Source organism: Taudactylus pleione, unplaced genomic scaffold, assembly GCF_031769625.1.
Source record: "Taudactylus pleione unplaced genomic scaffold, aTauple2 ptg000393l, whole genome shotgun sequence".
Taxonomy (NCBI): Eukaryota; Metazoa; Chordata; class Amphibia; order Anura; family Myobatrachidae; genus Taudactylus; species Taudactylus pleione.
The window spans coordinates 12113877-12129200 of NW_028284794.1; the positions used below are offsets into that span (position 1 = coordinate 12113877).

Genomic DNA, 15324 nt, shown 5'->3' on the forward strand with positions numbered 1-15324 from the left:
CAATAGGAATATTGAAGTCACCGAAGATAATAGAGGGAAGGTCTGAGGAGAGAAAGTAGAGGAATGATGGGACTGGCGGGAAGTGGGCAGGTTCAGCAACATGATATTAACAGGAGTACCAATGCCTGCAGGTAGAATATGAGGAAAAAGGGGTACACGTGTGCTCCTGCTGGGTGTGTGTGATACGATGGTGTGGGGGAATTGGCTGGGGAGGGGGGGAGGGCAAGGGGAATGTGGGGTGGGGAGATGGAGAAGAGAGGGGTGTGTGTATAGGGGCTAAATGGAGGCTATGTTAGTGGGTGTGTGGGTGAGAAAAAATGAGGCAGACAGTAAGTGTGGAATCTAACCTGTTTTATTCAGTAAGACACAGTGCTTCCCTAGGTGGTTCCATTATGGGGTGTGGGGATGAGCAGATGGCTCTGTGCGATCCTTGGTTGGGGAGTAAGTAGACCCTTTGAGGGGGCTCCTATCCATGCGGTCCTTACTCCTGCACGTTCCCCTGCTTGACCTATGGTCTCAGTCTTCCGGAACCGGGATACATGGGGTGTTGTTCAAGTCCTGTAGCTTGTGCAGTTGGCGGTGTCCCACACTGTCTCTGGGACCTGTTTGACCTACCAGGAGGTGGAGAGATGTCCGTGGTGCTGTGCAGCACAAGCTGTGGTCCCAGATGCTGGCCAGGTGTTTTGTTGCACCTGTGCGAGCCCGCGGGGTGCCTGGCAGATGGGCGCCCATCGATGTCCTGCTGTGGGCTGTAGAGTGATGCGGAGAGACGTGGTGTGGTGCTGCCCCATGGTCCCGTGGGGTCAGTCTACTGTGCTGTATGCACTGCCAGGCCATGCAAGGGGGACCCAAGGTTTGCCGGGTTGTACACTGCTGGATCCTCTGCGGCCTGGATTCGGTGTAGCAATAAATGGTTGATTAAAGTTCTTGTAGTGGTGGTGAGTTTGGGTTGCTTGATCTCCAATGCATTTTGGCCTTGGGGCCTTTTTCAAGGAGTCCTTGAAAATGGGCACTGAGGCCACCCTGGCAGTGCATACAGCACAGTAGACTGTCCCATGAGACTGTGGGGCAGCACCGCACTGCGGTTCTCCGCATCACTCTACAGCCCACAGCAGGACATCAACGTGTGCCCACCTGTCAGGCACCCCTCGGGCTCGTGGAGGTGCTACACAACACCTGGCGAGCATCTGGGACCACAGCTTACACTGCATAGCAACACGGACATCTCTCCACCTACCTGTAGGTCAAATAGGTCCCAGAGACAGTGCAGGATGCCACACTGTACTCCTGCTTTTCCTTCTCAGCAGCCCTGCTTATATAAGAGAGCTGTGATTGGCTGGCACTGTCATGTGCTTTTCAGTATATGTTATATCCATTTCAGCATATGTCATATCCATTTCAGCATAGGTCATATCCATTTCAGCATATGTCATCCATTTCAGCATATGTCATATCCATTTCACTATATGTTATATCCATTTCAGCATATGTCATATTCATTTTAGCATATGTCATATCCATTTCACTATATGTCATATCCATTTCAGCATATGTCATATCAATTTCAGTAAAGGACATATCCATTTCAGTATAGGTCATATCCATTTCAGCATAAGTCATATCCATTTCAGCATAAGTAATATTCATTTCAGTATATGTCATATCCTTTTCAGAATATGTCATATTCATGATAGCATATGTCATATCCATTTCAGCATATGTCATATCCATTTCAGCATATGTCATATCCATTTCAGCATATGTCATATCCATTTCAGCATACGTGATATGTCATATCCATTTCAGCATAGGTCATATCCATTTCAGCATACGTCATATCTATTCCACCATACATCATATCCATTTCAGCATACGTCATATCCATTCCACCATACGTCATATCCATTTCAGCATATGTCATATCCATTTCAGCATACGTCATATCCATGCCACCATACATCATATCCATTTCAGCATACGTCATATCCATTCCACCATACATCAAATCCATTTCAGCATACGTCATATCCATTCCACCATACATCATATCCATTTCAGCATACGTCATATCCATTTCAGCATACGTCATATCCATTTCAGCATACGTCATATCCATTTCAGCATATGTCTTATCCATTTCAGCATACGTCATATCCATTTCAGCATACGTCATATCCATTCCACCATACATCATATCCATTCAGGCATACATCATATCCATTCCATCATACATCATATCCATTCCAGCATACGTCATATCCATTCCAGCATACGTGATATGTCATATCCATTCCAGCATAAGTCATATCCATTTCAGCATAAGTCATATCCATTTCAGCATACATCATATCCATTCCAGCATATGTCATATTCATTTTAGCATAAGTCATATCCTGAAAGCAATAACTTAGGTATATGACATATCCAGAAAGCTGTAATTTTGACTTGAACGGCCCCTCATAATTGAGTAATATAAATATATAAATATAAAATATACTTCTTAAGTAAACTCATACATGTACAGTTGCTAGAATAAATATAGTGTGCATAAATACATTTTATTTATAAGAAAATCTAAGAATCTATGTATTGTATTACAAACAATAAAATTTAATGGTTTCATCTGGGTATAGATAGTTTATTTAGGTAATCATCTGAGGTTGTCTAAGAGTTGGAATTCAGATGGCTCACAATATAGTAAGACGTAAAGCTCTCCTTTTCCTTTTTTATATAATTTTAGCTTGTGCTTCAGTTGCAACCAGGAATGCTATCTGAGTGGAGTCTGTATGTTCTCTCCTTGTTGAATTACATTGTGACCACCTGTGCGATATTTGTGAGCTGTGCATTAACCAGATACAGTAAGTGCTTCAATCTGTGTTAGCAATCATGAGCCTACAGATGAATATCCGTTGCTTAGATAATTATAGATCCATACTGAAGTAAAGGCCAAGTGCCTTTTTTGCATATACTGTATATTTTAAATATTGTTACTTGTTATGCAGTTTTATTTGATTGATTGCTTCAAACTTATATATACTGTATACAGTTTAATCCTATAATACTGATTATTGTTTCCTTGCCTTTGCTACATAATATCATTAGTTAGTTGTGTGTGTACCATAATGCCTACCTGTATGCACTAAGTCTTGTGTGTCACATGCAATTTATATTATAAAAAAATAATATAGGTTTCATTTCACAGCATATAGAACTTAACATAAGTTCTTCCAAAGAGAAATAAGACAATGGCACTGTGCGTTCAATACATGAACCATAACAAAGTCCTTGAAGAGCAGCAGAAACTCAGAAGGTATGTCCATGACCTTCTAGGTTTATCTGTAAGAAGAGCGGGGATACCTTTGGTCTATACAAGAGTATCGATTGACTGAGTTCTTTCATCTACTGGGACAGTTGTGAAAGGCGAATCGCTGTCTTCACGTAGAGTTGTGACCTAGCACCGTGTAAGTGGACGAGGGTGTCTCTTCTTGATGCACTCAGTATGATGGTGTTCTCAGCTGGTTGATTCCCACAGGAAAGAGTCTGCCACAAAATGAGGTCTAGGAACATTCAACTGTCAAAATGGAAACAAGTTATATTAGAGAAGACAGAAAACCCTCTTAAATATCAGGGGGCCAATTCTAAACATTTTCCTTCTGACTGCCAATACTGAATACGTTTGATTTCACAAGGGATAGTAGCATTGTATATCTACATACAGTGCATTATTTTCCCAGAATCACGTGTACCTTTTGCACCTTGTTTGATGAGTCTTATTATGAGATCATACATAAATCTAAATTCCCAACACTAAAGGTCATCTCTCATTTCCATGTACCCGAGTAACTAACTCTACGCGTTTCACTAAGAGTGGCTTTTGTTCTAAGCTCAAATATATTTTCTCATTTTCTCACCTTTGCATATGTGTTCACTTTATCCAGGGTTGGCTGGAAGTTGGAACCTACAGAACCTGGAAGAAACAAATCAATCAATGTTAAATTCATTCTATGTTATGTCAAAACAACATACCTCTAATGACACATATGGGTGAAGGTTTATTGTATTTGTAAGAGATCTTCTGCTGTCTGGTCAGTGTTTGGATATTGTTATGACAATAGAAAACCATATACCATCAGTTGAATTATGGTTACAAGACCATGGATGTATTCTGTAGCCAGTGTCTAGTCAGTTCCATTTTTATTATGTATAACGTTTTTACTATCTAGCAGATACAAACACAATTGGTAACAACAGTGTCACCTTAGCTAAAGTAGCTTTCCTTTTTAGGCTAGCTGTGCACTTGCCAGGGGCAGCAGTTTTTCAGGGGCCACAATAGATATTGCTCTATGCTAGTATTCTAAGTATTTTTTTTATAAAAAGTTTTGTGGTCTATACCAAATGAATGGAGTATATATGATAAGGTTATTTATGTAGGGAACTAACCTGGAGGGTGTTTACATGCAATGCTTATTGCAGTGTCAGCTGTCAGCGACGGGTAGTTTTAGAGGTGGAATGTTCTGAGGGTTACTTACCATTAATACTGCTGAAAGCTCCGTTAAGATTCCCAGATTTCACACCTTCCTCCTCCCATCCATCCTCATACCAATGCTTGTCCTCATCTATTAACCTTTTAAAACATTGAAAGAGCTTTAATCAATAGTTTTTTTTCTCTTCACTTTCTTCTGTCCAAAGGTCAGCTCTAGCTAAAGACTGAGATACTTGTCAAAGATAACGATGATAAAGATACCTAGATAGATAGATAGAATTTATCTATCTTGATAAAAAGTAAGAGCGCTACTGATGTGATAAACCAATAAAAATTATAAAGATAAAACCGAGGAAGGAAAAAGGGAGAAGAATAAGAAAAGAAAAAAGTTTGACAAACACCATAGATGATTTATAGCTCTTTTGAGATAAGTTCAGTGGAGACCTGGTGGGGTTTCCAAAGGTGGTACTCACTAAGTATGTCATCACCCACCGCCAGGTCGGGCCAGTCACGCTGGGATAGAACGCCGGAAGCAAACCACATCTGCAAGCCGTGAGAGACGCTTTACCATCAGGAGGTAGCAGCGGGAAGGAGCGCAGGGAGTAACATATCAGTACCATCGGCAGGGACCGCATCATTGCCGGGACAAGACCAACGGGACTTTACTGCCACTCCCATCCCAGGATAGAGGTAGGGAAAGTCAGTATGTGATCCCTTGTATACCTTTGGAACTTACCCCACCAGGTCTCAACTGAACTTATCTCAAAAGAGCTATAAATCATCTATGGTGTTTGTCAAACTTTTTTCTTTTCTTCTTCTTCTCCCTTTTTCCTTCCTCGGTTTTATTTTTATAATTTTTATTGGTTTATCACATCAGTAGCACTCTTATTTTTTATCAAGATAATTTATTTCACATAGAGCTGTTTTTCATTTAGCGCGGCTACGCTGTACCTGTTTTCAAGAATTTATCTATCACCACTCATTTGTAAATGTCCCATCCTACAGAACGCAATGAGCAATCATACATTTGCAACTTTGCCTTAAATTGGTCAATTTCAGTTCAGGCTGTAATTGCTGGCTCACATCCTGGTGCCACTGTCATTGATTGACTATGAATGACATCACTGAACTACGGGTGTAAACGTAACCGGGCATAGATCTGTGCTGAACTGTTATCTGTAATTATTTAGCACCTTATATTAATTAAAAATTGTTAACTACGAAGAAATATTTAACACAAACTGCTAAAGGAGTTTCAGGAGAGGCATAGAAATGCCTATTCTGCCCCCTTGTGGCTGATCACAGACATAAAGCTAACTACCAAGAACCTTAAATAGGTTCTACTAGTGGACTTTCTCCTTCATCATAAAGTATGTCAACACCACATTGCAGCCATATAGGGACACCAACCTGGACTCCACCTGAATGCTATAGAATAAAGGCCCAGACACATTCCTGACCAAAATACTGAGCAAGAGCCTGGAGGCCCATGAATGGGAGATATATCTGGCCAATAACAAGAGCTGCTAAACTTACACATTTCACTTATTTACTTTTATATTACTTTAGTCTCAATTTAGCAGCAGGGTATTTTATGCTCTGGAACAAGAGCCTTTATAAGGTTGTGCCAGATATATCCCTGTAGAGTTCCCCGTCTGTATTGGGAATACATACTTAGGATGAAGGGGTGTCCAAAGGCGGGAATACTCTGCCAATGTCAAATTAGTAACAGGGCCATTACTTGGGTTGTGCAATTGGTGCTTCACAACCAGGATATAGGGCCTGTGCCAGGCTCCTGGATTGTCTGGAAGGACACCCCACTGCTTGTTGAGCTTTGTGCTCCAAGCCACTCATTCCATGCTCCTGGTGCCATGAAGCCTTGAACTACCACAAGAAGCTTTTTCAGAGACACGGTAATGGTTGTGAGAACAGCACTTGCCAAGAACTGATTGCACTTCAATCAGAAACAGATTTGCAGTGATTCTCTGTCTACCTCAAACCTGTCACCTCAACTAACGTCACTATGTTAGAGGCCAAAATGCCTCTTGTGTTTTCGATAGACACAATATTAGTAGGACTTATTGAAACATTTTGTACCATATAAGTTTAAACATGTTCTGAACATCTTAGCGAAATAGCCATTACTGTTTAAGAGAACTGATCACTAATGGACGATTGTCCTATCACACTTCTATAACTGAACTGTGCACACAGAGTAAAGGCACTCACTTGTCTTTCTCTGACCCTTTCTGACGCCGGTATACAATAACAGCCAGAGTCACAATTATAATGAGCAGCAAAGCCAGTCCCGCAGCCACTCCACCGTAGACACCGGGTTTACTGATGGTCATCTGGCATTGGTCTCCTGTGTACCAGTACTGGTCCGTCGCTTCACAGCTGAAGGGGGTAGATCAAAAAATTTGTGACATGAAGAAAGATGAAGACATGGAAGTGAGAATAGTTGTAGGACGGAGAAAAAGTTACACAGCGGCCTGGACGGCTAATGTGGAGTGAGGGCTGGGCTTACTAGCAGTGTGGTCCTTGCAATGTGACTGAGCACCGTCCACTGTTGCAGTTGAGTGGGTTCTCACTGTTAGAACTGCATCTGGAAACGCAGGTTGTCCTACCAGAGACATTTCTCGGAACATAATATTGTTGAATTTCTTTTGGAATTTCAGATTGATTTGAGCAGAGTCCTGGAGTAAAGTGACAAAAGAAAAAAACAAAAATGTAATAGCTGTCTTAGTAGTTTACATCTTTTGACATTTTATAAAGCATGGACTGGTGTATGGTCTATAGAAGACACAGCTATAAATGTAACAACTACTAGACAGATCTAGATTCTATAGGGAACAGTAAGAACTTATTTTGGGTCACTTAAACAAACTCTGGTTCTCATAAATAGTAAGATCATGTTGCCTGTCTCCTACTCTGTCCATTAGACACATTAGTGGACCCGGTGGATCTGATTAGCATCATTAAGTAAAACCTTGCAATTTATTTTGGATCAACTACCGAAGCCCACATATTATATCTGTGGATTGTTCTCATAATCCTTAATCCTCAGTATCATATTCTACTGTTTATTGATCTTACCTGTGATGTTCAATGGAATCTTATCAACTTTTGTTGCATTGGCCTGAAAGCACAGGGTCTCTGTAGAAGAAAGGAGACAATATAAAGCCAATTTGAAATATAGATTTTGCAAATGGTTGCAAAATATTTTTCTCCTGTAAAAAGGATCTGATTTTTCTGCCTGATCAGTGACCTTGTTTACCAATGCTTACTGTCCTTGCATCAGAGAATTTGATAAACTCATAGTGGTTATGGTTAGAGATGTGCAGTTCGGTTTTCCTGAAAACCGAACATACCTGAACTTTGGGGTTCTGAGTAGAACTGAGCTCCAGCCCGGATCACTTTTGGGGTTATGAGGAGAACCGTGTCCCGGCTCGGGTCTGTTGAAAGTTCAGAACTCGCATTTAAAAAACTAATTTTGTGTTGTGGATTGCATGTAAAGAGGTCCATATGACATGATTTTAGCTTTTTTATCACTTTTAAAGAAATCCCAACTTTTTGGAAAAATAAACACATAAAGCTGGCTTATACCAGTATTAGCCAGGTTTGAAAGTAATTTGTCACTGTGTAATGAAATGAGGACAATAAGGCACATTTGAGGAGTGAGGCAAATGAGTATGAGAAATGAATCTAATCTCTAATCAAAGCTTCTTGCCAACATGAATTGCGGTGTCTAAACATTTATAACTTTGCACAAAAGATTTTGTTAGTGCCACCTTCAGGCCCATTCAGGTTACTACACTACAAAGAAAACAAGGTTCCTACAATGCACTTACTTACTGCCCCTTTGAGGAACTTGATTTTTTATTTTTATTGGTCGGGGTGGAGTAAGGGGGGCAGGACAACCGCTACTCAATCTTTCCATAAAAAATGCTACATAAGCCTCCAAGACCAGGTGCATGCATTTACCTGCAGTTACCTACTCATGGGGTTACCTTGATGCTCATTCTGCACTACAGAATGGTGACAGTCAGAGTTATACCCATATCAGTGTTTTGATGCTTAAGTTTGTGATTAGTAAACTAGGTAACTTAGGGTGAGATGTATCAAACCTTTGAGAGAGATAAAATAGAGAAAGATAAAGTACCAACCAATCAGCTACTAACTTTCACATTGCAGGTTGTGTTTGCAAAATGACAGTGTGCTGATTGGTTGGTACATTATCTTTCTCCACCTTATCTCTCTCCAAGCTTTGATAAGTCTCCCCCTTAATTTTTGTAATAAAGACAAGTTTATGTGTAATTATTATTATTATTATTATGATTCACCTCTTTATGCATATCTTTTTCTATGTACAAAGTTTGTGATTCTCACCATTTATCAAGACCCTTGTGGTGCACTCTGTGTCATTTAGTATTGTCATAATTTTGCTTACAACGTCGTCATATTCATCAATGGAAATATGGTATAAAACCAAGTGTTCCACTATGACACTTCCTTTCCTGAGATGAAAACAAGAAAAGAAAAGGGGTTTCCGGTTACAACACACCACACAACAACTTCAACCGAGTTCTGCTTCTTTACACAAGGTTGGCAAAATATAGAACACTAACACTTACCTGATAGAGGTGATATTCACACCCATGTAGTTTGGAATCCCACTGTACACAAGTTTCATCTGTAATGATATGTAAGACATATGCTAGTCAACACAGGGTGATGGTGTAAAATAAATAAAGTGCCAAATAGTGCCAAATTGTATCTGGACTGTTATTAAAATTGGTTGACTTTGCCAACATACTGTACCTGCTCTTTGAATCGCTTTACAAAATCTCCATATTCTTCAGATAAAGTGTCATTTAGCTCTTCTGTAAATTCCACATTCTTCACAGTCACTGTAACGTTAACCGCCGCGCCAATTGCAGCTGTAGTGACAAATATGAAAGTCTGGTTACTTTTTGACTCCTCCGACTCACTCAATTCATTTCTAGGGTAAGGGTATCAATACTCTAGCAGTCCATGAGGAAGATTAAATAAGACAACCTGAATATCTCAAAAGTTGGCCTAAAGGAGAAATATAATTTCTAAGTTTCGGTTTGGGGAGGGGCTCCTAGGAAACCCCTGTCCTTAACAGTTGGCTTCCTATTACAAAAATCCCAGAAATTCTATGCAGTCCTTCACATTTTTAAAATTTCTCAAACTGGCAAATTTTCTAGATTACCATGGTGGGGTGATTAAAACATGCAGAGTCCTTTTGCCTCGGAAATAGTTGGGAAGGCAGTAATACCTGGTCTGATTTCATCCAAGATGAATTCACAAAGCGTCCCATAGAAGTTTATTGGGCACACACACTTGATCCCATTGTGAGAACCTCCGTTCATGCAGACATTAGCTAGAAATATTAGAGAAAATATGAGCTTGCAATTAAGTATACATAATATAATGTATGCCAATGATTTCATTAATAACTAATGTATCTACTGGCAAAATTATCATGAGCTCATTAGACCAAATAAAATCTAGTGAACTCAGTATCCAAAAATAATAGGATTTTTTCTTTAATTAGTATGGTCAGTTATAGAAAACATATGCCATTATCAAATTATGTGATTCATCATTAGACTAGCTACTCCAAAAGGGGCAGGTGGATATGGAAAGGTCCTGGGAATGTACATAAAGCATGTGAAAAGATACATTTTTCAAAGATTATTGCTTTTTTAATTGCTTTTTTTGAATGACTCTTCCAAAATAAAATTTGTTTTCCCTCACCCTTTCTCCTAGTAGATGGGCTGCACACTCTATATACTATTTAGCACACCGCTAACTGTTTCGGCAGCAGCATGTGCTACTGACCACTTTTATACACTGGAAAGGCTGAAATGCTGGGGAAAGGCTCCAGTATTTCCATATTAATTTCTAACAGATAAATTAGAGTCTCTTTAATGCAGCCTCCTGGTGTCTATATTATCTTTGTTTTTGAAATTATAACATATGGTTGAAGTAAAGAAGCGGCTTTCTAAACAATCAAAGTTTCAATGAAAACAACCTCAAAAACACCGGGGTATGAATTATAACTATACTCTTGTCACCCGGTCTTCTGATGAATGAATATGCTACGCTGTCATAAACATTGACAATACCCACAAAATACCAGCTTGCACTGTAACATATTCTACTATATAAAAGCGAAAATTTGTCCTTCTGTCTTTCTATACAAATCCACAGTTTACAAGCGAAGATCATGAAATTTTACATACGAGCGTACTAAAACATGGCAGAGGAACGAAAAAAATTTGAAATCGAAATTAATTACTGTTCATTTTTAATTAATGAAAAACCACAATTTTTGCATAGCATTCGCCCTCTCCAGGTCAGGTACCGAATTACACAAGGATTTAGCTTATCTACTATTTTTTCTATTCTATCTACTCTACTAAATCAAAATTAATTACTGTTAATTTTTAATGAATTACAAAACACAATTTTTGCATAGCTTTCACCCTCTGCAGGTCAGGTACGGAATTAAAAAAGGATTTTGCTTGTCTACTATTTTTTCTTTTCTATCTTCTCTACTATACTATATAAAAGCGAAAATTTGTCCTTCTGTCCTTCTGTCTTTCTATACAAATCCACAGGTTACAAGCAAACATCGTGAAATTCTAAATACGAGCATATTAAAACATGGCGGAGGCAACTAAAAAAGTTTTAAATCCAAATTAATTACTGTTAATTTTTAATTAATTAAAAAACACAATTTTTGCTGGACACTCATTGTCGGGCCTCACAGCATATGGGTAGGGCCTCAAAGCAAGCGTTTTGAGTTGTCATGTTTTGTCATGATCTTAATGTTTATTATCGAAAAGAGCTTTAGAAGGCTTTGCCAGCATTCTCAGCTCTCTGACTATACCAAATTATGCAACAACATTGACTTCTTCTTTGAACTGTGTCAAAATGATAACTTTGCAAGGACCCTCCTGTAGTGTGAAATGCCAAAATATTACACATGAAATGCTTCTTGAAAAGTTTTTATGCACATAAAACAGGGAGTCGCTGTAGATTGTCATCCTGGTATCAGAGCAACAGAAGCTCTTGGCCGTGTTTACACTGTACATATTACAAATTTTGAATGCTTCTATCTCCAAAGTTTGCTTTACACCGTTACAGGTCCTACTTCCTTAGGACTGTTGATGGGGATGTTTGTCACACTTTTCGTGAGGCCTGCCTAAGGAGAGGTTGGTTGGAGGAAGATGTGTAAACAAACATTCTTAAAATCCTGGGCAACGCCGGGTTCTCCAGCTATTCTCTATAAAATAATTAATGTTTAATTTTATTCCCATTTTAGGACAATGAGTTCAGATGATAAATTACATCATTACAGTAGGAATTGGTCTTATTACCTTTCCATACTCAATTCAGTGGTGTTGGGGTTGTTTTTTGATTTTTTTTGTTTTTACTTTTGGGGTATATTTGCTAAACATTATCATTATAAATGTATATGTGTGGCATGATCGATAAGAAAAGATATTAGAACTTTGCTAAGCTTCTGTAGATTAAATATGCAACACATTAACATAGCCAGAAAGGCAGAACATTTGGTGTATGTTTTCATATGCAGTCAAATACTGTATAAATCTAAATACTATGTACCTGTTGATTTAGGTGTGGTTGTTCTGGTGATAGCTACAGCCGTAGTAGTTGAAACAGTGGTCAACGTGTTTGATGACCCAGTTGTAGTTTGTCCAGTCGGGATGATGGTTTTTGATGTTGTGCCTCCTGTTGAGCTAAATGTGTTATTCATAATATGATTAGTTGGTTTAGATGATTCAGCAGTTACAGCTTGGCTTGAACTCACTGGTTTAGAAATAACTGTGACTGTTGGTTTAGATGACTTAGTAGTAATGGATTCTGATTGTCTGGATGAACCAGTAGTGTTTTCTTCAGTTGGCCTGAGTGATTCAGTTGTTATTGAAATTGTTGGGCTTGGTGATTTTGAGGAAGATTCAATACTAATTGCTTTTGTCGTAATACTTGATACAACAGTAAGAAACGGTGTTGGACTAGACAATTTGGCAGTGATAACTTCTGTTGTTACGGACGAACCTGTAGTTATGGATTTAGTCAATATGGGTGACATAGTAACAGATTCACTGGACATCAGTAGTTTAGTAGTAAGCAGTTCAGCAGGCCTTGATGATACAACAGTAATTGCTTCAGTTGGACTGGATGGACCAGAAGTTAACTGTTGTGTTGGACTGGATGATTTGACCGTAGTTGGCACTGGTGATTCTGCAGTAGCTAGTAAAGTTGAACTGGATGATTCTACAGTAGTCAGTAATGCTGAACTGGATGATTCTGCAGTAGATGTCAATGTTGAACTGGATGATTGTGCAGTAGATGGCAATGTTGGACTGGATGATGCTGCAGTAGCTAACAATGTTGGACTAGATGATTCTGCATTAGATGTCATTGTTGGACTGGATGATTCTGCAGTAACTAGCAATGTTGAACTGGCTGAATCTGCAGTAGATGTCAGTGTTGGACTGGATGATTCTGCAGTAACTATCAACGTTGAACTGGCTGATTCTGCAGTAGATTTCAATGTTGGACTGGATGATTCTGCAGTAACTAGCAATGTTGAACTGGATGATTCTGCAGTAATTAGCAATGTTGAACTGGATGATTCTGCAGTAGATGTCAAAGTTGGACTGGATGATTCTGCAGTAACTAGCAATGTTGAACTGAATGATTCTGCAGTCAATGTCATTGCTGAACTGGATGATGTTGCCGTAGATGTCAATGTTGGACTGGATAATTCTGCAGTAGCTAGCAAAGTTGAACTGGATGATTCTGCTGTAGACAGTAATGCTGAACTGGATGATTCAGCAGTAGATTTCAATGTTGAAATGGATGATTCTGGAGTAGCTGGCAATGTGGAACTGGATGATTCTGCAGTAGATGGCAATGTTGGACTGGATGATTCTGCAGTAACTAGCAATGTCGAATTGGCTGATTCTGCAGTAGATGTCAATGGTGGATTGGATGATTCTGCAGTAACTAGCAATGATAAACTGTATGATTCTGCTGTAGATGTCAATGTTTGACTGGATGATTCTGCAGTAACTAGCAATGTTGGACTGGATGATTCTACAGTAGCTAGTAATGCTGAACTGTATGATTCTGCAGTAGATTTCAATGTTGAACTAGATGATTCTGCAGTAGATGTCAAAGTTGGACTGGATGATTCTGCAGTAACTAGCAAAGTTGAACTAATTGATTCTGCAGTAGATGTCAATGTAGGAATGGGTGACTCTGCAGTAGGCAGCAATGTTTTACTGGATGATTCTGCAGTAGACATTAATGCTGAACAGGATGATTCTGCAGTAGATTTCAATGTTGAAATGGATGATTCTGCAGTAGCTAGCAATGTGGAACTGGCTGCTTCTGCAGTAGAAGTCAATGTTGGACTGGATGATTCTGCAGTAGCTAGCAATGTTGGACTGGATGATTCTGCAGTAGACATCATTGTTGGACTGGTTGATTCTGCAGTAGATGTCAATGTTGAAATTGCTGACTCTGCAGTAGATGTCAATGCTGGACTGGATGATTCTCCAGTAACTAGCAATGTTGAACTGGCTGATTCTGCAGTAGATGTCAATGGTGGACTCAATGATCCGGCAGTAACTAGCAATGTTGAACTGGATGATCCTGCAGTAGCTAGCAATGTTGATCTGGATGATTCTGCAGTAGACAGTAATGCTGAAGTGGATGATTCTTCAGTAGATTTCAATGTTGAAATTGATGTTTCTGCAGTAGCTAGCAATGTGGAATTGGATGATTCTGCAGTAGATGGCAATGTTGGACTGGATGATTCTGCAGTAGCTAGCAATGATGAACTGGATGATTCTGCAGTAGATGTCGTTGTTGGACTGGATGATGCAGCAGTAGCTAGCAATGTGGAACTGGCTGCTTCTGCAGTAGAAGTCAATGTTGGACTGGATGATTCAGCAGTAGATAGCAATGTTGGACTGGCTGATTCTGCAGTAGATGTCAATTTTGGACTGAATGATTCTGCAGTAACTAACAATGTTGAACTGGCTGATTCTGCAGCAGATGTCAATGTTGAATGGAATGATTCTCCAGTAGGGGTCAATGTTGGACTGGATGATTCTGCAATAGACGTCATTGTTGGACTGGATGATTCTGCAGTAGATGTCAATGTTGAAATTGCTGATTCTGCAGTAGATGTCAATGCTGGACTGGATGATTCTGCAGTAACTAGCAATGTTGAACTGGCTGATTCTGCAGTAGATTTCAATGTTGAACTGGATGATTTGGCAGTAACTAGCAATGTTGGACTGGATGATTCTGCAGTAGCCAGTTCTGCTGAGCTGTAAGGTTCTGCAGTAGATTTCAATGTTGAACAGGATGATTCTGCAGTAGCTAGCAATGTTGAACTGGATGATTCTGCAGTAGACAGTAATGCTGAAGTGGATGATTCTGCAGTAGATATCAATGTTGAAATGGATGTTTCTGCAGTAGCTAGCAATGTGGAATTGGATGATTCTGTAGTAGATGGCAATGTTGGACTGGAAGATTCTGCAGTAGCTAACAATGTTGAACTGAATGATTCTGCAGTAACTAGTAATGTTGAACTGGATGATTCTGAAGGATATGTCAGTATGGAAATGGATGATTCTGCAGTAGCTAGCAATGTTGGACTGGATGATGTTGTAGTAGATTTCAAAGTTGGACTGTATGATTCTGCAGTAGCTTGCAATGTTGGACTGGATGATTCTGCAGTAGCTAGCAATGTTGGACTGGATGAT

At 39.4% G+C, this 15324-nt stretch overlaps 1 protein-coding gene across 1 annotated transcript; it reads right to left on the reverse strand.

Moving 5' to 3' along the window:
* Positions 1-3399: 3399 nt before the first annotated feature.
* LOC148507481 (mucin-17-like) lies at positions 3400-12296 on the reverse strand. Its single transcript, XM_088446115.1, has 11 exons — positions 12146-12296; positions 9786-9890; positions 9305-9423; positions 9118-9176; positions 8887-9000; positions 7580-7650; positions 7011-7179; positions 6713-6880; positions 4530-4624; positions 3912-3967; positions 3400-3540 (listed from the first exon to the last, which is right to left on the reverse strand). The coding sequence occupies exons 1-11, from the start codon at positions 12294-12296 to the stop codon at positions 3400-3402; spliced, it is 1248 nt and encodes a 415-aa protein (XP_088302241.1).
* Between the last annotated feature and the right edge of the window lie 3028 nt (positions 12297-15324).